General features: G+C 45.9%; 1 protein-coding gene across 1 annotated transcript in view; it reads right to left on the reverse strand.

Annotated features, from left to right (window-relative positions):
- Positions 1–730: 730 nt before the first annotated feature.
- TGFBR1 (transforming growth factor beta receptor 1) overlaps positions 731–24,694 on the reverse strand; it is a 360,240-nt gene continuing 336,276 nt past the window's right edge. The window contains exons 8-9 of the mRNA XM_069620584.1: positions 23,772–23,902; positions 731–1,921 (exon numbers count right to left, since the gene is read on the reverse strand). Of these exons, the coding sequence (XP_069476685.1) occupies positions 1,796–1,921; positions 23,772–23,902 (257 nt within the window). The 3' untranslated portion in view covers positions 731–1,795. The remainder of the gene's footprint in view (positions 1,922–23,771; positions 23,903–24,694) is intronic.

Here is a 24,694-nt window from a genome sequence, read left to right on the forward strand (position 1 = left end):
GAAACACTTTTGATACAAAGGGATTGTTAGATGTTATGGACAATATTGTGTTAACAAGAACTTTCTAAATCCAGTGTAGAAGAAGTCTCAAGGAATTGTTGGACAAAGAGACACTCTTGTGATACAAAGAAACTGTTGTTTAAAAGAGGCACTCTCGCCATCCTACCTAAAAATCCAGGGGGATGGAGCCATCCTCTGGCTCCAAAGATTTCTCCTTGGGGAAACACTTTTTGGATGTATCTTTATGTTTTGATTATGAACACATTTCACTAAACATAAGTCAAAGACATTTCCTCACACCCTTGGTTGTTTCTAGTGTGAGGGTCAGTTTAGAAAATTTGGATATAAGGACAGTTTCTAAGTTGCCAACTACTTGACACCAACTGATTCTTAGTTATAGTTTCTTAGGTAGGGGACCACCTCCTTCTTAAGGATAGGGCTAGAGGGACGTTTTCCAACCCATTTCTGGTAAATAAAATGTCTGAAAATAAGAATACTACAACTTTGTGCCAGACTCATTTTTGACCCCTCACACAAACTTCCCCCCCATGCGTTTTTGGACTACACATTGTAAAATTAACCATTTGCCTTTTAGCTTGAGTCACTGAAAGGGACTGAATATAGCATCTCAATGCGAACCTAGAACACAACAGGTATCAGCTGAAGGGATCATTGTCCCCAAGGGATATAGCATGACAATCTGGTGTACAGACATACAGCAGCCAAAGGGTGTAATCAAAAAGGTATAGTTTTATCCTGATAAACACAAAAAAGTGCACAATACACAAGGCCATGACTTGCCTGCAGGTACCAACAGAGTATGAAAGGTTTCTACTCTGAACTCTGTGATACATTGTCGTTATTATACTGTCAATTTTTTGTAGGGTTTGTGTCATATAGAATGTACAAGATATGATATTTTAAGCACAATACTTTTTGGCACTAATCCCTTTAATCAGACATAACATGTCAATTGACAAAGGGAATTTAGGAATGTACAACATTTATCGTAAGGCACATGATTTTCATTCACAATAAAGTTTGAAATGTTGTTAACCATGCAAATTATCTACTTGACCTTTTGTACTTTTCAAATGCCTTGTAACAATATATATAATTTTATACTTAGTTGTAATAATTGCCATAAAAAACATTAAAAAAGTAAATGTCACTAACTGGCTAGGCATAATCTATTTTGAAGGGATATAATGTTCAAAATAAATCAAATAATAGTAAATACACAATAAAACTGCATAAATTATGTTTTCAAAGGCTGCAACAGTTCACGTTTTTAACCATGATGAGTGTGAGAACACAGTGCCAATGGCCGCAGAAGTATGTTACGTTATAGTGAAAAGCTCAATCAAATATAAAATGCCTCAGAATAGCTAGAATGTACCGATGATGTGAACAAACACACACTTCTTGATATTAAAATGTGTTCTCTATAATACAGCGAACCAGCTCTTATATTGTAAAAATATATACTGGCCACATTTTTCAGAATACTTAAGACCAGCAAATACCTGTTTTAAACATGTTTCAGTTAATACAAAATAAGACTATTTAGATTTTTACAAAATATCTAGGAAGGTGGTGGTCACAGTGCATAGAATCAAATTTCATTGTTTATGAATTGGCAGACAAGTCTGGAAATAGCATCTCCTGTTCCTATGACGTCTCAAAATGAAGCAAAATCTTCTGTTTGCTCGCAGAGGTAGAACAATGAATCTTCTGAATGATAAAATCCATTTGCATTTAACATCTTGAAGTTTGAGTGTTCTGAAAAGGAGAATTACATCTTTATGCCTTCCTGCTGACTGAGCTGTGATAACGTTTTCTTAATGCGCAAAGCAGTCAGCCGAGCAGCTCCATTGGCATACCAACATTCCCGCATTATCTTTGCCATGACACGTAAGGCCTGAAATAAGAAAAAAGAATGGTCACCTCACAAAAATATTTCCCTCATGTCCTAAAGATCGGTTGGCACAAGTTTGAGCAATAACGCATTTAGCATTTTTACTTCATTACGATAAAGTTTGCAGTAACCATGCTTTTCACCTACACTTTGTGCAACTTCTAGTTTATGTGAACATTTCCACAAGCATAAGACGGGATTAGAAAGCATTAACGGTATAAATTGTGAGACAAAGATATCCAGAGGTACAATTTGGATCCACTGGGTCCGGTGTTACTACAACGGACTGACCTGTATGGTACCATGTGTGCTGTTCATCCACAAGTACAGAGGACAATTAATTCAAAGTACATCCTAACAAGGGGATCATGGTGAGGATATATTTGCAGAAAGTGCAAGGTTGCCATTTACATTTTCTTTTATTACGAGTGTTAATTGTGTGCCTCATAGGAACCAGTGCCCATAAAGGAAGATTGTTGATGTACTAAATTAGGGAATTTTTTGGGGGATGTAAAGAGGTGGAAAATCCTATCTAGTAAGAGAATTTTGGTTATTTTAGTGCTTGTGCGAATAACCAAAGTGATACGGGGCTGATTTACTAAACTAAATAAGTAGCTCAAGTAAGGTGCAAGTTTACTTGCCTATAATTCTGAGCTCATGCAATTATTTCAGCTTAGTCCATCAGCCCCATATATATGAAAAATGTTGCATACCTGTAATCATCTTTCTGATGCTTGTTTCTGCATGGATTCACATGCTTTGCATAGGCCAACATTTACTGGTTGGTGCGGAGTATGCATTGTTTTTTAAATCAAAAAGGGACGTAGACGGGGTGTATCTGAAATACTATCCCTACTGTGCCGTACAGTGTACCCATGGTCCTTAACGTGTCGAGGTCCTCAGATTGTTTTCTTTCTGACACAAGGACACATGAAGTGTGTATTAAAGTACAGGAAAGTGAAGCAGATGTAAGTTGTTTATAAACACATTCTACTGTACCTTCTACTCCCAACGAAGGAGGAAGGGTGGGCGCATGTGAATCTAAGCAGATACCAGCATCAGTCAGACTATTAGAGGTATGACATATTTGTCTTATGAGGCTTGTGGATCTGCTTAGAATCACATGCTTTGCATAGGCTAGCGAGTAGTACCAGGAGAAGGAGGTGGGTTGTTAGAAGGAACAGAGGCAAACAGTTGTCTTAACACCGACTGTCCCACCTAAGAATCACTTGTTTGAGTATCCACCCAGTAATGTTGAGTGAACAAGTGAACTGAGCTCCATGTAGCTTCTCTACAGATTGTCTTCAAAGGAACATTTGCAATGAAGGCTAATAACTGTAAAAGGAATCTGTATTTCCCATTGCAGCACACAGCTCCTTAAGGGCAGTGCCTTGAGATTATTTTTCTTTATCCTAGAGTAACTACAGTTCTTAAAGATAGAGAGATACTTAGTATCTCTCCTAAAACTTTATAGTCAGTGATTGGCACACACCACCTTATGTGGAGTGCCAAAGAGTATCTAGTATCACCTTTCTCTCTGCTCCTGTGACATTTTAGTCACATAGACAATCTCCTAGTTATGGCTGATTCGTGGCTTCAAAGTTCATTCACTCATCTGCTGTCTTATTATTCTTCTTTATATAATGTTGCAGCTTGCAACAATGGTTTCCACACAGACCGGTCTGGTATCAGTCTCCCCAACTCACCGGTTGTGCCGACTTCACTGGTGCTGCTTTGTTGTAGGAGCCAAGGACAGTACCTTGGCGGCAAACGCCTCTCCATAGCTTGACTATCGATGCGGGAGAGCCTCGGGTGCCTCCGACACACAATGCAGGATTCTTCAGCATTAATTCTTGGTCTTAAGTTTCCTATTCTAGAAGGCTCATGAAAGATGCAGTCTTTTGGTGAAAAGGTCAAGGGTACTTCCCTCCTTGCAATCCTCTTCGGTCTTGCCGTCTTCTGCCTTGTATTAAACTGCCATCTAGGAACTGCTGCTTCCTCATGTGCTTTGCCTTGCTCAGAGTGTGCTTTCATGCTCCACCTTTTATCTGTGTGGGGAAGTGTGATGAAGTCATGTGTGTGTAATGATCAGTAATTGCCTGACCATTGTAGTGGGACATGTCAGGTATACAGCTCAGGTGTTAGTCGGTTTTCCCTCACAGTGAGTAGTCCGGGAGAAAGTGTCGGAAAAGGGGGGGTGGTTGAGTCCCTACGTATCCTACCTGGTAGGATGGGCAGGGACGGGGATACAACGTCTCGCTGTCCGGTGTCTCACTTCCAATCCCCAAAGACCCCCATCTAGGTGATCCTCCCGCACTGGTCCACCCCCAGGAACTGGATCCAAAAACGATGGCCGTGTCCTGGCCACCTGGATGACAGATCCCCAGGTACTAGCAGGTGAGACACCTTCAGGTTTCTCACATTCTGTACTTACACAGTGCAAAACAACCCAGAGGGTATCAAAGTGCAGTGTTACAGAGATAATGGATGCAGGCAGGAAATAATGTGATAAACTTAAAGTAAGAATGTTTTTAAATGTTTGCAGAAGTTTATTAAGTGATTGAGCCAAATAACTTCGCCCGGAAGTGTGTTCCTTAGCTTTGGAACATGCACTTGAAATCAGTGACCCAAAACTGTTCTGGAGTGATATGTGTCAGACATATATTTCTACACCTTAGTAATGACTTGGGTTCATGCCACTGCACTTCATTATGCAGATTCTCTGGGTCAGGACCATAGAGTGCTTTGTGGGTCAATTTAAGGGCTTTAAAGGTAATACAAACTGTAACTACCACCCAATGTAGCTTCCGTAGGATAGGGACTATGTGAGCATACCATGGTTTGCTTGTTATAATTCCCACAGCAGTTTTTGGAAGAACCTGGAGTTGTGAGATGCCACTCTTGTTTGCTCCAAGGAAGAGAAAATTACAATAGTCAACTTTTGTTCCAATAATAGTGTAAGCTATGATGGCACAGCAGGCTTCGGATAAAAACGGCCTGAGCAACATAAGATGATAGTTTGAAGAACTAAAAAATCCAATGGTCTGTGCAACCATTGAGAGAGCAATCAAGAAATAAGCCAAGCGACTGCATGTGCCCTGCTGTCTGATCCGAAAGATTTAGATCTTAAACTGTGCTTACAAATGGTATTTACCAAGAACTCTGTCTACGACTGAGTCAGACTTCATCAATTGCTCCTCATGCATGTTTCAATGGTACCAAATGGAGAACGAATGCACACAAGGTCAATCTCCACACTTACCAATCAATCTTAACAGTATTTGTGTGTCATTTGCATAATAATGGACTGACTCAGCAGGTCATGGAGAGGCTTGCTATTATAGAGGTTAAACAAATGGTGCGAAAGTCAGGATTGTTAGGTAAGATTTTGATATTTGTGATAAATCTTCCAGACCTGTGTCAACCCCAGAACTTTATAACTGGACTTGGGGATTATTTCTCCTTGTCCCTAGGCGAGTGGGAATCTTTTCCCCCTCTCACCTAGTCTTCTACTCTTTTTATGAGTGACCTTTTTATGTCTCTCTGTAGTGTATGGCTGGAGTATAGTTTCCTGTACCTTTTGGGCTTAGGCTGGGTTGCCCCTTTGTTAATTTCTCTTTAATGTACTTCGGTGAACTACTGTTCCCAAGGGGTAAAAAGGGATTTGAATCACTCTTTACATTTTATATAGTGAGCTAGCACACCCCATCTTAAGTGGAGTTTTGGGAGGATACAATATATCCCCTTTCTTACCTGTAACATTTTTGGTACAATTGCAAGTTCACTTGAATGGCTGGTGGCAGTGAAGCTACTTTTATGACTTTTAGCCATCATTACTCGTAGGTTGTTAAATCAATCAGCCTCTGTAATGTATAGAAGTGCCACCATTTTGCTAAAATGGTGGGCTCCTTTTTTTGCCATTTCTCATGTGCTTGTTGCTTCTCAGGACTTCCACTGCCATTCTAGGTGGGAACGACCTCAGTGAAAGTTCTGTCTTCGGCGGGAATCCTTTGTATTCCCCGCCCAGGCTCCAGAGTATCTGAGAAGGCAGGAAGTGAGGGAGGAGTCCAAAACTCTGTAGCCATTTGTCTTTCACCTTGCCTGAAAGGAACCAACTCCCAGTGGGAGTCTGGTTGTCCTGATTGGACAGCTAAGACTGCCCCTTTCTGTAAACTGGAGGGAGAGATTGCAGAAGTTGTGCTGTAGTTCCTGATAAATACTCCGAACCCGGAAGCTGCTAACGAGTCAACCACTCAAGCTGAAACCGAAGGGGAAGAAGAAGAAAGGACAGCTGTAGTGATTTCCAGTGACCGGAGAGCCTGCTGTGTAACCAGTCTGCTGTAACCCTTCTTCCAATCGACCTGGGGGTCCCGAACACGACTCCTACCCAGAGGCTGGTGGGATCCTCTATTCTCAAGAAGACCTGCATTTTGAGCTATTCCACAACAAGCTGCGACCTTGCTGGGCTGGAATACCCCAATAACCTGGGACCACCATTGTGTGGTGCATGGTCTTCCAAAGTCCGAATCTGTCCAAAACTGTGGTGGCCTCCTCCTGGCTCATGAGAGACACTATTAGAATCCCTGAAGTCCCCTCACCGGAGTGTAGGACCGAGAAAGTAAAGAAAATCTAACCGGCAATATTCGTTCTTCATCTGACTGCTGTAAAAAGGCACCAAATTCACAGAGCCACAAGAATCCGTGAAGAAACCTTAGCTGGAAGCCTCCTCTGATGACTGCTGCTGCAAGTTCCCATCCAGTGTCCAGTTCTTTCATCTCCAGGCCAAGAATCCAGGGACCGGGTCCTGTGCTGCGCATCCTGAAAGCATCGACTCCGAAGCTCGTCTTATCTCCTAATGTACTGTGTGGGCTTGGGTAATGCTTATCTTAAGTCTGGTGTGCATCCTGCGAGGCTGAGTGGGTGATTCGAGTGGTTGGTAGTTTGCCCATGCCACGTGCCCAGGCCTTATGCTGGAACACATATAGGAGCCTTCTGTGAAGTTCCTGAACACTTTAACTAACTCTGAAAGTGAATACTTACTTGTTGAAGAAAATCTCCTATGGACTTTCCTGCAATTGAGCCCTATCTCAACCTGCCTACAGCTGGCACCTAGACCACTAGGGTCCCTAGTCTGCCTCTGAGAGAACTCATGAAATAAACCAGGGAAGGCGGCATGCGTAGCTGGCAATTGTCAGCAGTGATTGTGCTTTCTGTGCTGGTGCTGGAAACAAGGTGAAAGGCAGAGTCATTGTGCTGTGAGGAGAAGCTAAAGGGACGTCTCCCTAAAGCTTCAGCGTAGCAGCAGGCATAGCTGGCAGTTGTCAGCAGGCATCAGAGCTTCTCAACCAGATACGAAAAGTTACTGCAAAATGTGAAAGCAACCCGCTTCTGCCTCGGTAAACACACCACCAGTGAGTGGCTGCCGGTGTCATACAAACTATTTTAAGTGCTCACCAGGTTGTGATTTGGACAGCTGATTTTGTGGAGCAGGCCCAGGACCGGATAGAAGGCGAACAAGCTCAGGACTACATGTGGGCAGGTACCTTCTTTCATCCATCCTGAGTGAGCCGGCTGTGCTTAGACAATCTTCAGACAATTCTGTACCTGCCAAAGTTTTGTTCACATTCATTTGCTACTATAAGCGCTTTTTCTAATTGCCTCCAGCCTCAAGCCCGTTTGACTTTCTGCAAGACCGCTCTATTGTGGTTGAAGGCGGTGTCCAAGGCAATCTAACCTTCACTTCCTGCCTGTCTCATTTAAATACCATCTATGGTGACTACAGGGTTGTTTATACGGCACTTTCAGGCCGCGATGGTACAAGAAACAAACATTGCAATAAAGATAAAGGCTTTTCAGACTGGCCTGAGGAACCAGTCCAATACTGAGAACATGCTTCAGCCTACCCCTCAAAAGCTGGTCCTTCTTCAATTATCTCTCCTGTGTCCTGCAGGTTATCTCAGTCTGTGGATATGTTGAATGATCTCCAGGTCAACCTCAATCTCTTACCTGCACAGGGGACTCAGGCTACCCCGATGAAGGACCCCTTATCAGATGAAAATATGGAAAACAAGACCGCTATGGCTCACGAACATCGATGTACTAATATGGGGAAGTAGGAGAAAAACATCTCCAAAAGCAAATTAAGCAGTATAGTACGCCCTGGTTCCTAGTGACTGTTTCGACAGCCAAAGTTTCGAATGCCAAAAGTTGCGACACAAAAGTGTAAAAAAAAAAAGTTTCAAATTTCTTTTTTTTTTTTGGGGGGTTCCCCCCCCCCCCCCCCCAAGACCCTGTTTTTATCATTTTTTAAACCCTTATTTACCTATACTAAATTAAAATAAACCCTTTAATATTAAATAAATAAATTCACAAAACATTTTTCTCGACACTTTTGTGTCGGAACTTTTGACATTCCAAACTAATGTTTGGAAACTTTGACTGGGCACCGTGCGCCCTCTAATGCCACCTATAGCAGGGCAGAAAATCACTGACCTATATCATTGGGTTCCAGTACTGAAATACGGACTATGAATCCCACTAGATGTACGGCTATTCTAGAATGTACTCTGATGAAATTGCTAACTGGTATGAGTATCACTGAACACGCTGATGAGGTTATTGGAGTGAACACTACTGAAGATCAGAGAAGTGCAATACAACAGACCTGTGATGCTTCATGTCCAGGTTCTCCAACATACTTGACTGACTTTATGGCTCAGGAGATTGGGGCTATAGCATCCCCCATCCCGTCGGAATTTACAGAGCACACAGATGATGGCCCTATCCACCATACATGGAGAGAGGCAGATGATATGGTTAAGTTAACCTCGCCTAGTCGGCCTGCTCTCAATATAGTGCCGAGTTCTTTTGTGCGTCTCTACGATAACATCTGGGAGGAAGTGAAATGTCATACCACAATGTTGTACTCCTTTGGAGTAAAGCTTGAACATCTCGAAGCCTGCCTGGGACACATTGTGTCCTTTGGCCAAGTCTCGATTTTGGAGAGACCACTGAATATTCCTATATCTGGAGACAATAAAAATGAAGTGATTGTTGTTGAGGTGTCTACTCTGGAAGTTCCCACACTAGCCTCCAAGCCTAACAACAATGAACTCAGTAAGAGTGGTGATGCCGGAAAGTTGGGAAGTACAAGGGTCGCAGAACAGAAACCATATGTGGATTTAGCCGTGGTCGAGAATGGAAGATTGAAGCAATGTAAAAAGCAGAAATGCACTTATAAGAAAAATGTCTCCTCAAGGAAATGTATGCGAAACGTTACTGTCCCAGAGTCTGTAAAAAAAGTAGGAGTATCCAGAAGGAACTTAATGCAGGTGCTGACCTCCCGCTCACCCCTGTTGGAGGAAGGCTCATCCGCACAGATTCATTAGGCAAAGGCGGCGGATTTGCACCCAGCTCTCTTGGCGCCACAATCAAATTGAAGGAGATGTCATTCTTTCTACTAGTGTGGATATAAATGCTATGGGGATCCACACGTATTTTCTGCCTCTGAAAGGTCATATAGAGTGCTTTACTACGGAGAAGGTGGTAGGGTCAGGTCCAGCAATTAGCTCTCAGGGTCCAGTGAAAATAGACCAAGGACTGAACGGAATGCCTGGCCTCTAATATTTAACCGTCAACTGCAAGGGTTACCCCATGTAGAGGATTATTCTCTTAGGACCTGCCCTCCATCTTCTCAATCCTTGGCATTGGCAAATACTCCTGTCCTCAAGGTGCAATGTCAGTGGGTGTACAGAGAGAGGGGAGTGGATTTCCAAAGAGTAATGTCACTCAATTTATTGACACTATAACCCCCTCATTGCTGGGGATATTGAAGATGGGGCAACAGTTGGGGTCATATGTGGCTCGAGACAAGTGGCTTGGAGTTGCCCCTCCAGGGATCTACAATATGTCCTGCACAAACCTCAAGCCGATGGTTGATCAGTTTAACCCAGTGTATTGCAGCTCTATGGTCCATCCAGTTGAATTTGGATTATAGGGGGCTAATTCTAAGCTGGGGAAGCTTCTTGGATAATGTTACTGTTACGCTCACCTGATCTCCACAGGGGCGCCGAACGGAGCTGGATGATCTGGTGGTGAGTGGTGTCTTGTACTCCCCTGCGATACGAAAGCAGGCTTGCCTAGAAAGGTAGATCACAGGTTACCCAACCATGTGGATGAGGGCGCCTCCCGTGGCGTCCTCCTGCACCCCCCGCTATATCTCACCTTTGAGTTACGAATAGCGGGCTCGCCGTCCTGCCACTGTTCGCAGGGGTGCGTCATAGTTCTAGGATCTAGTTACTTCACTGATCCTATTGTAAGTTCCAGACAACTGTGACTCTATGGTAAGTCAAGTCTTATTCCAAAGATATGGATAGCTAAGAGTTCAAGTTGCAAAAGTTCACTCTGTACCTTTCTTTACAGATTCCCTCTTCGTGCATACGATGGAGCGAGGTTCTTGGTAGCTGGCTTCCCAAGGTAAGATTTGTGCCAGTGCTATGCAAAAGTCTTTCCACCCGATACTGTTTTTCTGCACAACTAACCTGCTGCTTTTATATTCTGCAGGTCCAGAGTCTCCTGAACAAAGGCTGCGTGATGAAGAATTGTGAGCCCGTGAGGATTGCTGCCTTCAGGTGAGAGCTGCCTCGTGCAGGATTATAAGTCAGAAGGAGGCCTTCCCGCTGCTCTGCTAACCTGATGTCTTCTTTCTGTTTACAGATGCGGCAGTCCCGGAGCGGCGATCGGAAGATGAAGCGGAGATCGAGTGATGACGTTCCGATGGTTCGCTGGTAAGTATTAGTGTGGCGCTGAACTGCGATGAAGAGCATGTGGTCTGCAAGGCTAATCTGATGTTCTTTCCTTTTCAGTTCTGAAGAAGTGTGGACTCCCGAGCGGCCGTGATGAAGAGACTGGTAAGTATCATGTTCTGCTCTTCTTTCTCACTCTTCTTTGCAGGTAACTCGAGACAACTGAATGGGCGTGGCTGATGGCTGGCCTGGAGCTGCAGACACGGTGAGCGTTACGCTGCAGGAGTGCAGAATAAACGCGAAGCGTGTTCTGTATGAAGGGTGTGGCTTATATAGTCTTCTGAAAGTAGTTCTCAGGTAAAGTAGTTCCAGCAACCACACCCAAGCAAATAGTCCCACGGCAAATAATCCCTTCACCCGAGTCCAGGAAGCCCCTGCAAGATTCCTTGGGGCCTTCAAGGCCCCCATTGGACCCAACGCCTTGGGCAGGGTGGTCTGTACCTGATGTTTGGGGGTATGGACCGTGACAGTTACATCCCTCCAGATGGAAGCGGAGAAAATCCGATTGGTAACCTCCTTTCTCAAGATGTTCATTTACAGCTCCCTTGGTGTAAGGGAATGAAATATAAAATGAGATCTAAAGTACGGCAACGGGGGTCTGAGAAACCTTATAATGTGCAGGCATCTGTAAGGATTGATGCACCCGCGGCACCCCACTCTGGCCCACTAAAGATTCCCCAATGTAAGAATGAGACAAATTCCTGACCTATCTTTGGCCCTGGATTGACGAGGGTGGCCTACCTAGGTTGTAATGTTCTCAAACTAGCCAGTCTTTTGGGGGACTCATTCCCGGTTTGTTTAAACCGCTCAAATGTCCTCTTGATTTGTGCAGAACTTGGTCAACTACGCTCCTTGACTTCAGCAGACATTTTTATTTTTTATTTGCATTTCTCAAATACAAGAATTAAATGACATTTGCATGTTCAGTAGCAGGTACATGCTTTGTAGTATGACAGGCCAATAAGCTTGAACAGAAGGACAACAAACCAGGGGAGGGGATAACCAATATTGGGAGGGTAAAAGAAAAAGGAAGAAAGCAATCCAACCAAACACCAACCACTTTCGTTAGTATAGTACAAATTTCTGCTGTGCTCAATCAGTATCAGTTCTAAATATAGTAACGGATTAATATACAACAGTTGCAGTCTGCATGGGAAGGGGGAGCGTATAGTATGCTTCACAGTTGACAAGCTTTACAGAAAGGGCTGATGTAAAATCCAACCTCGTTAAGGTAGTTCATGGAGGGTTGTCATCGGAAGGATAAAGAGCAGTATTAACCAATGCCTTCCAGGCTTCAAAAAAAGAGTCCCACCTCGCTACCATGCAAATTTATAGCATGTCCCCATGCCGATGTGTCAGCTGCACTCCAGCGTTGCATTTCTTTTTGCCATACTTCATACTATGGACCTCTAATCGATTTCGAAGCCATGGCTATACACCTCTTCCCCAGTATACAGGTAAGGTCCATAAACATAAAGACATACTGTTTCTAGAGTACATTCCCAGTGTGCATTCTTGTGGTGTCCATTTGTACCTAGTGATCTCTGCGCTTTCGCAGGTATGTTTAATTCTGGTCCAAAACATTTGTACCAAATCACATTCGCAGGACATGTGCATTATGTGGGTGTCTGCGTGACCACATCTAGGACAATTGGATGCCGCCTCTTTAGTGAATTTGGCGACCCTAGCCAGGGTTAAATATGTGTGGTGAAGGACATTGACCTGGAGAAGTCGGAACCTTGCATTGCGTGAGAAATGTTTACCGTGACCAAGCGCCAACAGCCACTGTTTATCTGTGAAGCTATCTCCTAGATCTGCCTCCCATCTTGCCTTAAGCTTTGCTTGGTCCGTAATCGTGCTCTCAATTAGGGTCTTGTATAATCGAGACACCGGTCTCCATCAGTCTTTCAGTTCGTACATAAGCATAAGGAGTTTGTTTGATTGGGGTTCCGTCGGCCAATCCGGCCAGACTCGACTAGCATATTTAATTATCTGCATATATATTAAAAACTGCCCTTTCGGGAGAACCTCCCTACAGGTGAGGTCCAGGAATTCTCTGTAAGTGCCGTTCTCGTACATGTCTCCCCACGTTACAATGCCAACCTCCTCCCAGCACCGCGCTTTCAACTCTTGGAAGTCCCACTGCGTGTTGACCAGTATAGGTCTGTGTGGGGAATAGGGGTGTGTAAGCTTCAGAAGTCTCATAACCCAGAGCCAGACTTGTCTGCCAAGCATCAGCGGTAGTGGGTGGGATACCTGTTTGCTCAGAGGGTGCCACAGAGCTTCGGGCAGTTGCACCGGGCGGATCAGGGCCTCCAGCAAAGTATGTTCTGCATTGGGTTCCTCTGCTAACCATTTGGCAGTGAAGGTAAACTGGGATGCCAGGTAGTAGTATTCTAATTTTGGTAGCTGTATCCCTCCCTATTCCAAGGGGAGTGTCAATATTGTTGTGTTCTCAAGAGGAGTCAATGTGAACAGTAATGTTGTGACACAGAGTTTCACAGTACAGTTATTCAAATAAACACTTACACTCAAGGTTTCTTGATAAAACAATTATTCATGTATTTCACATTCAGTTGTTTAAGCCGTCTTCAGAAGGGAGATATATATATATATATATATAAAAAAAACACTTGTAATAGACTTCAAAACACACTTCTAGTGTCTCTAAATCAGATGATACCCTTTGGGGATGGCACACAGACACTTCCTACACCCTCAGGTGACTTAAATAGTTAGGACACTGTGGACATTGATTATCACTGGTACATTTAGAGCAATATTGTTTTTGGTACAAAGGTTAGATATGGGAATAAAACAAAAGTTAAAACATAATACATAAACAGGTAAGTCATTTTTGAAACCTTCCAATATTCAGTCAATTAACCCTTTCCTGGGGGAAAAGATAAAGCACAGAGTCAGGTAGAAAACATCATAAACAATTTAAAACCTTCCAATTGCCAAGGCGACCCCTGCCCAGCACCTATTATCAAGGAAGCATCTCATGAGCTAGCCCCGTTCATTACAGCATTCATAAATGCTTCTTTCAAGACGGGTATTGTCCCCGACAACCTAAAGGATGCATGGGTTATCCCACTCCTCAAAAAACCCTCCCTTGACCCTAATATGCCAACTAACTTCAGACCTATCACTACGGTCCCATTCCTGCTCAAGATCCTGGACCGCGCAGCCTACCTGCAGATTCAGGATTACCTCGAACTAAACAATCTCCTGGGCTTAAGACAATCAGGGTTCCGACCTAAACATGGCACAGAGTCAGCTTTGATTGACTTGAAAACTCAGATGGAGTCACTGAAGGACAATGGGAAGCTAGCTCTTCTCCTTCTCCTCTATCTCTCCGCGGCTTTTGATCTGGTCAACCACCAAATACTCTGCCAGCATCTCAAAACCGCAGCCCACTTCTCCGACTCTGCCAATGCCTGGATCCACTCATTCCTGAGCAATAGATCCATGAGGGTCTTCTCACCGCTGGCATCAGCGGATCCCTCCCCCATTCACTGTGGCGTTCCTCAAGGCTTGTGTGTATCCCCTACGTTGTATAACGTATTCACCAAGCCCCTCTTCGATGTATTGGACTATCTGGGTGTCTCCTACACTAACTACACGGACGACACCCAGATACTCATCCCTATCACAGGAGACTACACAGCTGACACCAAAGCCCTTAACAATGTTTACTCTGTCATCCAGGCCTGGATGGCACAGCACAAACTCTGCCTTAACGATGATAAGACTGAGCTCTTACTTTTAGGATCAAATCATCGGCTCAACAAACTAGACCAAACCTACAAGTCCTTCATTATTGACGGTAATGACATTAAAGTCTCCAAAGATACTAAGACGCTAGGGGTCTATCTTGACTCCTCGATTTCTCTGAACAGACAAATAAACGCAGTTAGGTCAGCTTCGGCCTATACCTGCAAACTTATCACTGCCTGTAGACCCTTCCTAAACTCCACCAACTGTATCACACTTGCCAGAACTCTTTTATGGCCAAAGTCGACTACTGTAGTGCTCTCTACCTAGGGACCAGTCAGTCTAACCTTAATAAATTGCAAACTGTACAAAATAATGCCTTAAGGGCAGCCTTAAACATCCCGAGACGCTCTCATATCTCCTCGGTCAGATTGGACTTACGCTGGCTCCCGGTAAAACAGAGAATTGCCCTGAAAACCCTAGCTTTGACTCACAAATGTCTGAACAACAACGCCCCACCTTACCTGTCCACTCGCTTTTCACGCCACACCTCCACTCGACCTACCAGAGCAGCCCAAACTCACAGCATCATCGTGCCTAGATGCAAACTCCAAAAAGCTGGTGGGGTGAGCTTCCCCGCCCTGGCCTCCAAACTCTGGAACACCTTGCCCACACCTATCGGAATTGAACCATCATTCCACTCCTTCAAGAATAATGCTAAAACATGGCTGCTCTCCCAAGACTCATGAGACCTTGACACAGTCCAGACTCCATGTGGGGTACAGAACTGAATATACATTTTCTCTCTGCTCTGTCCCTGTATTATACGCTGTTAATGGTACCCTTCGGTACATGTATATATGCTGTATATTTTTGTAACTTCTGTAACTACTGCTTTTTGTAACATGTTTAAGAGTATGCGCCTGGTTGCCCCTGGGTCTGGTTTTTTGCGCTTTATAAATAAAATCAAATCAAAGAGGTAAGAAGAGTCACTCAGGGAGCCAGGACAGCCAATGTTAATTGCACAATGTCTAGGGGAGCTTGTCAGAAAGATCTGTGATGTCCTCTTCCTCCTGAGAAGAGTCTGTTTCTCTTTCCTCCCCTTCCACCTCACCTCTGAGTTTCCGGCGTTGTGTCAGCTTCGGATTGTCCTTGGTTCGAGTCTTCTCCTTTTTTTAGTGAAGATAGGGGCAACCGTGGAAGGACGAAAAGTGACACCCAATGGGTGAGCTGGGGTAATCCTCCGCGGCCGCCGGATAGTGGGGAAAAAGCCTGTGGCACAAAAAAACCCAGAATAGTTCTCTGCTGAAGCGTGGTCTACTTCTGCAAGATTCGGTAAACTCCAGGGGCAGCAGCAATGGAGGAGTGGCTGGTAACAACAGAGTCCAGGAAGAGAATAATAAGTGCTCAAAGTTGAAGGGTAGTCCCAGGGTCTCGCAGGATAGAGTACCAGATGAACAAATTAGATAAAGGATGTGGCAAGGCAATCCGCTGGACAGGCCGAGGTCGGTACACAGGAAGACAAGGGCAGCAACGAGAGACAGAGTAGAAAAGAGGTAATGCACAAGAGCAGAAGGGAAACAACACTAGGCGGGAGGGAAGGAAGCGAGTAAGCCGGAATTGGAACAGCAGAGGGAAGAGGAGCGAAGGCGAGCTGCAGCGAGGGCAGGCTGCTGAAAACGGGAAGAAAAGAATTAGAGAACCAGGAATGGATAATAGCCAAAGGCTAGAGGAAAGAAACTCCAAGAGTACGGACAGCGCAGGCGAACAGGGATACTGTACGTTGCAACGCATCCGACACCGGAAGTGGGAGGGATTAAGTGCCGGCGTCGGAACGCGTTGCACAGAAAGGCTAGACCCGTACTCTGCACTTCGCCGTACGTGATGGAACCAGCAATGGAGGGCGCAGCTTCCATCTAGTCCAAAGCCGCCAGATTCCCCGAAGTGTGACAGAGCTGGAGATCTTCTTTGCAGGTAGGTAAAAAGTCTTGCCCAATGTATTTGAAAATGTTTGTGGAAAACAGAACACTTGAAACAGTAGTTTCACCAATACAAGGTATTTAAAGGTATTTAAATGTATTTAAACATTTGGGACATCTAAGAGACTTCCATGTGCCACTGTACTGAAGGCACTGTGTGTCCCAATGTAAAAGATGATGCCTATGGAGTTTGTCAGACTCCAAAGTTAAATAAAAATACATGAGAGAGTGAGAAAAAGGGCTCAGTCTCTCCAGGTTAGAAATTAAAAGTCATGAAGTCCATCAAAAGTGCTGGGGGTCTCTAAGGTAGAAGGGAATTAACACATTTGTGAGAATTCTCCCTAACACACTGCAGGTCTGGGACCCGCACCCAAATGAGAATTTGAGAATAAGAGGGTCTGGGATCCAGAGAGCAAAAGAGAGATCAAAAGAAAGCCTATGCTTGGCAGTAGAGTACACTGAGTTTGTATAATACAGAACTATGAGTCTGGGACTCGGACCTTAGAGTACAGTGAAGTATATTCAAGAAGAAACAGGGTCTGGTACCCAAAAGAGATAACGAAAGGAAAAGTAGAACCAGATGGAATCTAGGGGAAGGAGCAAACCCCTAATCGGGAATAGTTTCTTACCTGTAACTCCATTTCTCCAGCATTGGTATCTTTCATGGATTCACATGCTTAGAATATTCCCCGTCGTCAGACTGGGACCCCTCGGTACACATATATAGTCTTTTTTAAAGGAAAAACTTTCGACACTTTTGTGTCCTATCTACGTCCTTCTAGGACCCGCCTACGCATGCTCCGCAGGCCGTGCTAGTATAAGAGGCCCGTCCCCGCGGCTCCCCTTCAGATTTCGGCCCCTCCAAAGTAGGAAGGGTTAAATTTATCACATACATTACATACGGGGAGGTTGGCGGGCGCATGTGAATCCATGAAAGATACCAATGCTGGAGAAATGGAGTTACAGGTAAGAAACTATTCCCTTCTCCAGCATTGGATCTTTCATGGATTCACATGCTTAGAATAGATTGTATAGCAGTAACTCTTGAGACGGCGGTGAGAATGTAATGTAACAATATATATCCTCACCCTACTACACAATGCATATCTACCGTAGGGATAAGTTAAGTCATATAACATTGCCCACATAAAGTATATCGCCCTTAAGAGGGTAGACAACAGAATCTCCACAGGGAAGAGCTTACCTTACTGAAACAGATGGCGCAGGACAGCTCTTCCCATCTGCACATCGTCTGCATGCTGCCTGGCAAGGCAGTAGTGGTGGGTAAACGTGTGGGGCACTGACCATGCCGCAGCTTGGCATATGTCCGTCAGCGGAATCCCCGCCCATAACGCTGTTGAGGAGGACATCGACCTTGTAGAATGAGCTCTAGGATGTCCTTGCAGTGGCCTTCCGGCCTTAGAGTGACAAAAAGCAATCGTCGACGAGACCCTTCTAGCCAGTCCCTGTTTAGAGATTGCTTTTCCTCTCGTCGACGGACCATATGCGACAAACAGTTGCCGAGTAGCCCTGATGTCTTGTGTACGATGTAGGTAGAATTTCAGAGCCCTCTTAACGTCCAGGGTATGAAGAGTTTTTTCTGCTGCCGATGATGGAGTGGCGAAGAAAGTAGGCAGAACCACGACTGAGTGTTTGTGGTATACCGTCAGAACCTTCGGGACGAACATAGGGTTAGTTGCCAGGACTACCTTGTCCTTAAAGAATCTTAGGTAGGGCGGGTCCACGACCAGCGCTTGTAGTTCCGAGATACGTCTGGCTGATGTGATAGCTATCAGGAATGCCAACTTCCACGAAATTAATTTTATGTCGGACGTGGCCATAGGCTCGAAAGGCGGTTTCATCAAGCCTGCCAACACTGTGTTGAGGCTCCACGTCGGGGGAAAACGTTTCACCGGGGGAAAGGCTCGAAATAAACCCCGCATGAAGTGTTTTACCAGTCTGTCACTGAATAGGGGAGACGACTGCCTCTTCATTGTGAACCTCAAGATGGCTGCCAGGTGTACCTTTATCGACGAGGGGGACAATCCCTTTTCTGCCAAGAGGAGCAGGTAAGGTAGAACTTGTTCCGGCGTCACCAACAATGGTTGTAGGCCCCGTTGTCCTCTACACCATTCACAGAATCTCCGCCACTTATAGGAGTAAGATTTGTTAGTAGAAGGGGCTCTAGCCGCCTGTAGAATTTTTTGGCAATCCTCTGAAATGTCTAAGGCGCCGAACTCCGAGAAGTGAGGAGCCAGGACGTAAGGTTGAGACTGTCCGGGTCGTGATGCCACACCGTGCCTCTGTCCCGGGATAGAAGGTACGGGACTTTCGGAAACGCTATGGGATGTTCCAACGATAGATGGAGGAGGTCTGAGAACCACGGTTGCCTCGGCCAGTATGGTGTCACTAGAATCACCCGGCAATTGTATCTGCCTATCCACTGTATTGTTTTCCGTATGAGGGGAAACGGGGGGAAAGCATAGAGGAACATGTCCGTCCATGGGAAGGAGAACGCCTCCCCCACCGAACCCTCTTGGGGCCATCTGCTTGCAAATTGCTCGCATTTCTTGTTGTCTTTGGTCGCGAAGGCGTCCAGAGGGGGGTGACCCCATTTCTCGAACACTTTCCTCAAGTGACCCGTGTCCACTTCCCACTCGTGTATCTGGGCCATGCTTCTGCTGAGGGAGTCAGCTTGGCCGTTCCTCACTCCTGGAAGGTGATGAGCCACGAGGGAAATTTCGTGTTTCGATGCCCAATGCCATGTTTTCTGGGCTTCTATGGAAAGAGTCCTCGATCGTGTCCCTCCTTGTTTCCTCAGACAAAACATGGCTGTTGTATTGTCGGTCAGTATTCGCACTCGCAAACTCTTGATGTGTGGTAGGAACACCTTCAAAGCCCATTGTACCGCTCTGAGTTCCAGTACGTTTATGTGTAGGAGTGATTCCGTTGGAGACCAGCGACCTTGCGTTTGGAGAGCACCCATGTGCGCTCCCCATCCGGTTAGGGACGCATCCGTAACTATGGTGCTCTGAAACTCCGGCTCCTGTAGGGGCACACCGTTGTTCAGATTGTGGGAACTCTGCCACCACTGGAGGGTCCGACGTAGCTTGTCGTCGTCGACGGTTATCCTGTCCGACCACGATCCCTGAGCCTGTGTCCATCGGTCCGCGAGGAATTCTTGGACTGGCCTCATGAATAGTCGACAGTTTCTCACCAGATGGATGCAGGATGCCATGGCCCCTAGGACCGAAACATACTTTCTCACTGAGATCCTGGTGTTTCGCCGTAACCGGGCCGCTTGTTGAATGAGTCTTGAGGTCCTGTCGAGGGAAGGTTTCACCAGCCCTAACTGAGTCTCGAACTGTGACCCCAAGAATACCAGCGTTCTCAATGGCCGCAGAGAGGATTTCTCGAAGTTTATGGCGAATCCTAGTCGTTGTAGAAGCTGCATGGTGGCTTGCAGACTTGTGTTGGTCGACGCTGGGGAGGATCCCCTTACCAGCCAGTCGTCGAGGTATGGGTATACATGGTGGCTTTGCTTCCTTAGCCAGGCAGCCACTGGAGCCAGGCATTTTGTGAACGTTCTGGGGGAGGTCTTGAGCCCGAAAGGAAGAACCGTGAATTGTTAGTGAGTTCGCCCTATTACAAAACGTAGGAATTTCCTGTGTTTCCGACACATTGGAATATGGAAATACGCGTCCTGTAAATCCAGGGACGCCAGGAAATCTCCCTTCTGAACTGCGCGGATCACTTCCTGCAGAGTGAGCATCTTGAATTTTAGGCTCTTCAAGGACTTGTTGAGATCGCGTAAGTCTAGAATGGGGTGCCATTTGCCGTTCGGCTTTTTTACGACTCCATGACCTCTCTGTGATGTTGGAACTAATTCTATCACGGCCTTCGCTAACATGAGTGTAACCTCTTTTGCAGTACCTTCATATGGGACTGAGCGGTGAACGTAGGTGGAATTTGCAGAGGGTTGTGTTTGAATTGCAGAGAGTGTCCGTTTCTTATGGTGTCTAACACCCATTGGTCCGTCGTTATCCTTTCCCATTCGTCGACATATGCTGAGACTCTTCCCCCCAGAACGGTGCGTGGTATGTCACTGCTGGTCTTTATTTTGCTTGTCTCTCGACGACGATGGGTATGGATGGTCGTTTTCTGGAAGACTGGAAGTTTCGTCGACGGTTAGCCGATTGTGAGGCACGTCGGTATCCCTGGGAGGGGTAAGCCGATCTGGCAAAGGATCTGTCTCCAGACGAGAATCTTGAATTACCTGAAGCCCCTCTAAAGGGACGAAAAGACTTGTAACTTCTGCCACTCTGGAGGGCACCCAATGAACGTGCCGTGTCCGAATCTTCTTTCATCCCTTTTAGGGCCTCGTCCACCTTCTCGCCGAAAAGAAGGTCTCCCTCAAAGGGCATATCTAAGACCTTGTATTGCACCTCTGGCCTGAAGTAGGTACACTTAAGCCATGACTGTCGACGCAATACCACCCCATTGTTGACTTGCTTGAAGCCTGACTCAGCGAGGTCCACCGAGATGTTTATTGCGTGATTTGAGGCTTCCTCACCCTCTCGGACCAGTAGCATCGCCGCCTTTCTCTGTTCTTCTGGAAGATGATCAAGCAGCGGAGCTAGTCTGTGCCACATCTCCCTATCGTATCTGGCCACAATTGCCAGAGAGTTTGCGGCCTTTACTGTGGTCGCTCCCACGGAGAGCACTTTCTTGCCAAAGGCATCTTGGCGTCTCGCCTCGTTCTCGGGAGGAGTCGTGCACTTGTGCTGTGCCTTTGCCTTCCTCGCTGCTGCCGCCGACACCACCGAGTCCGGTGTTGGTTGGGAGGATAAACACTTGGGGGTAGACTCTGGAGCCTTAAACTTTTTTTCTAGGCGTCCTTTCACTGGTGGTTCTGAGAATGGGTGTCTCATTGGCTGCAACCCCTCTTTCCATACATGGTCCAGTATTGGTATCGAGAACACCGACCTCCTTCTCTTGCCCATGTGGACGAACAAAAAACAATCCTTTTTCTGTTCTTCTTGGGACAGACCAAATTCTTTGCATGCCTTCTCCATCATAGAATGGAATAACGTGATGTCGTCCGGAGGGGACGGGTGAGCTGGGCTTCTGGGGTTTTCCAACTCCGCCTCTGACTCCCAGGTAGGATCCCTGGAGGGGGATAATGAGATATCCGACATGGCCCCCCTGTCAGACTCCGAATCTGGCAGCTCACCTTCCTCCTGTGCCAGTGTTGAGATTGGCGTGCGTGGGTGCGTCGGTTGACGGGACGGGCCCGGCTCGTCGACGAGTGACTGTGGCAGGCTTGCCTGGGGTAGTCGCTGGTCCAACGACTGCAACAAGGACTGAAGCGTGGACAGAATATCCAACGACAAAACCGATTGAGGATTGAGGAGAGGGGCAGATACCGGTGTAATGGAGGCCCTCGTCGACGACTTGTCAGCCGCTCGTAGCCCTAGGTCTGCTGGGCCAGCAACTCTCTCGTTCTCGTCCTCCGAGGACAGCAACATAGCTTGTTCCTGTAGCAAAGGCTCCGGGGGGGTCGGGTCAAAGACTTCAGGCCTCCAGTAGGATCCCCGTCGACGAGGCCCTCGTCGACGGGACGGTGGATGTCCCCTGTGCAAGTGGCAGGGAGGCGGTCGATGACTGGACCGCCGTCGACGACGAAGACTTCGCAGGTGGTTTTGGCGGTCCCGCCTTCTCCACACTGTGCCCGCTTTTACTCGACTCTCGACTCGTGGTCGATCTGTGATGATCGCCAGAGGAGGATTTCCTTTCCTTCTCATGCTTTTTTGATGCGGATGATTTCTTCGCCCAGGAGTCTCTAGTGGAGTGACTTCCAGACGACTCTTTTTCCGACGGTCTAGATTTCTTCGCCGGTGGTTCCGACGAGGCCGCTCGGCGCAATGTTTTCACCGACTGTGTGGAGCCCACCTCCGAGGGGGGGTATGCCCCTGCTCCATCATTCAGCCATGCCACCAGGCGTCGGTTCCGGTCTTTGAGGGTTTTTTGAGAAAACCCCTTGCATATGTCGCAGGTATCCGCCGAATGGTGAGGGTGGAGGCAATATATGCAGTCCATATGTCCGTCCCACTTGTAAACCTTTTTTAAGCCGCATGTCGCGCATGGACGGAACAGCGCTTTACCTGACACAGAGGACATTATTACTCGAAATCCAATGACGCAACCTAGTACAAAACAGTAGGACAACACGAGGAGATCCCACTACTTTGGAGACGGTTGAAATCTGAAGGGGAGCCGCGGGGGCGGGCCTCTTATACTAGCACGGCCTGCGGAGCATGCGTAGGCGGGTCCTAGAAGGACGTAGATAGGACACAAAAGTGTCGAAAGTTTTTCCTTTAAAAAAGGCTATATATGTGTACCGAGGGGTCCCAGTCTGACGACGGGGAATATTCTAAGCATGTGAATCCATGAAAGATCCAATGCTGGAGAACTTGGAGTTACACAATGTGGAACATTTCTTTTGTTGTTTTGATCACCAGAGACACTGGGAACGTGCCCGTTGGCAAGAACTGTCATTACCACTTCAGATTGGAAGAGAACATCCATGCACATTTAGTTTCGGTTATTTGTGTTTGGGTCAGAAGTAGGTCTTTGGGACATGACAGTGATGGGTGTTTTTTTATTTGTCATCCTGACACTTTCACAAGTTTCCTTTCAGGCAGGGAACTCCCTCTTAGCTTTAGGGACAGAGGACGTTTTTCCCAACCCTTTTTTGGTTAGTAAAAGCTTATAGCCAAAACTATGCCACCTTTGTGTCTGAGCCTTACTTCTGCACCCTTACAGTGCCAACTCAACGACTTCACTCTAGTTCTAGGAACCATCTTTTGCCCTAAACTCGGTCTGGGTGGACAGTACTCTTCTTTGCAGGCCACCACTATGGAACTCTTTGGAACTTGTTGCATTTCAGGAAAGCTTTAAAAATAAAAGTGGCTATTCTCACTTAAAACGGCTTGTGCGTCTGGACTGAATAATTTCTTATTAGCGCCTGGAGACCAGTGATGGTGATAGTTTGTGTTGAACAAAAGTGCATAAATAAAAACATTTGTAGAGTGGATTAAAATTGTGTCAAGAGGCCCATACTTGGAAACGTTTTTATCTTTTCTTCGTCTACAACATCTAGGAATGTATAAATGGAATTAATCATGCAAGGCCTTGGCTAATAATGCACTTGTTTTTGGAAAGAAAGCAATCCATCTTTATTTATACATTTATCCTATGTTGCACTGTAAATAGAAAAAATGCAGTCAATCTGAGGACAACTCCTGTCCCAATTGACTTTCTTCACTTTCAAAAAGCTACATAAATACTCACTTCACAACTTTGCCATCGGTTTGGGATGTTGGGCCTTAACTTCTGCTCACAAACAACTTTCCTCATTTCTTCAACCGAAGGATCCGACTGCACAAGGTCATAGTAAGGCAACTGGTACTCTTCATGAATTCCTGCAAAGTATAAATATCCCATAAAACAGCTTATCTCTGAAAATGTTGTGCTATATAAAAACCAAAATCAGGTAAATGCTTAGCTATCTTTTGACATGCACATTTGCTTGGAGAAAGGCAACACTAACCAGATTCTGAAGAAATGGTGTACTCGATGTTAGGAAAGATTTTGTTCCTGCTGCTTTCCTCTCATAGACTTCTATGTGACACCTTTTGCTTTGTTTTTACTACGTCCCAGACTGTTTGGAGGTAAGCAAAGCCTTCGCCTTCCCTTTCTTTGTGCTCATTTTAATGGGGAGACAGCTGAGAGACTATTTTTACAACTGCACGCATCACCCTAAAGTGAAGTGCGGTTAGGATACTTGATATCCTTATAACTCTTTTGTACATTTTGGGTGCCAAATACAATGTGTTCAGGATGGGCTGGTGGCAGTAAATATTTATACTACTGTGTTTTAAACATTTTACTTGTGCAGCTTTGCAATGACCACAAATGGGGTTAGCGCTCTATGATGGCTGTGCCACAAGAATGGCGCCTGCCCTTGGCCATGTTGTTCTTTGGCCTTCTTCCTTCCCCACTCAGGGCTGGAATTGCCTTATATGGAATGTTCTTTCCCAGGGACAGTTGCTGCTTTCACTGGCTAAGGGGTTGTCTTTGTGGGCAGGTGTGGGGGCTGGGACTGCCTGGTCACAGTCCACATCCTGGTGCGTGGATGTCTGTTGCTTGGCAGATTGTGCGGCCAGTGGCTATCCATGATTGGATAGCCTTTGCCAGTTTGACTTGTGCCCATC

This window comes from Ambystoma mexicanum, chromosome 5q (genome assembly GCF_040938575.1).
Source record: "Ambystoma mexicanum isolate Mex_15411 chromosome 5q, UKY_AmexF1_1, whole genome shotgun sequence".
Classification (NCBI taxonomy): Eukaryota; Metazoa; Chordata; class Amphibia; order Caudata; family Ambystomatidae; genus Ambystoma; species Ambystoma mexicanum.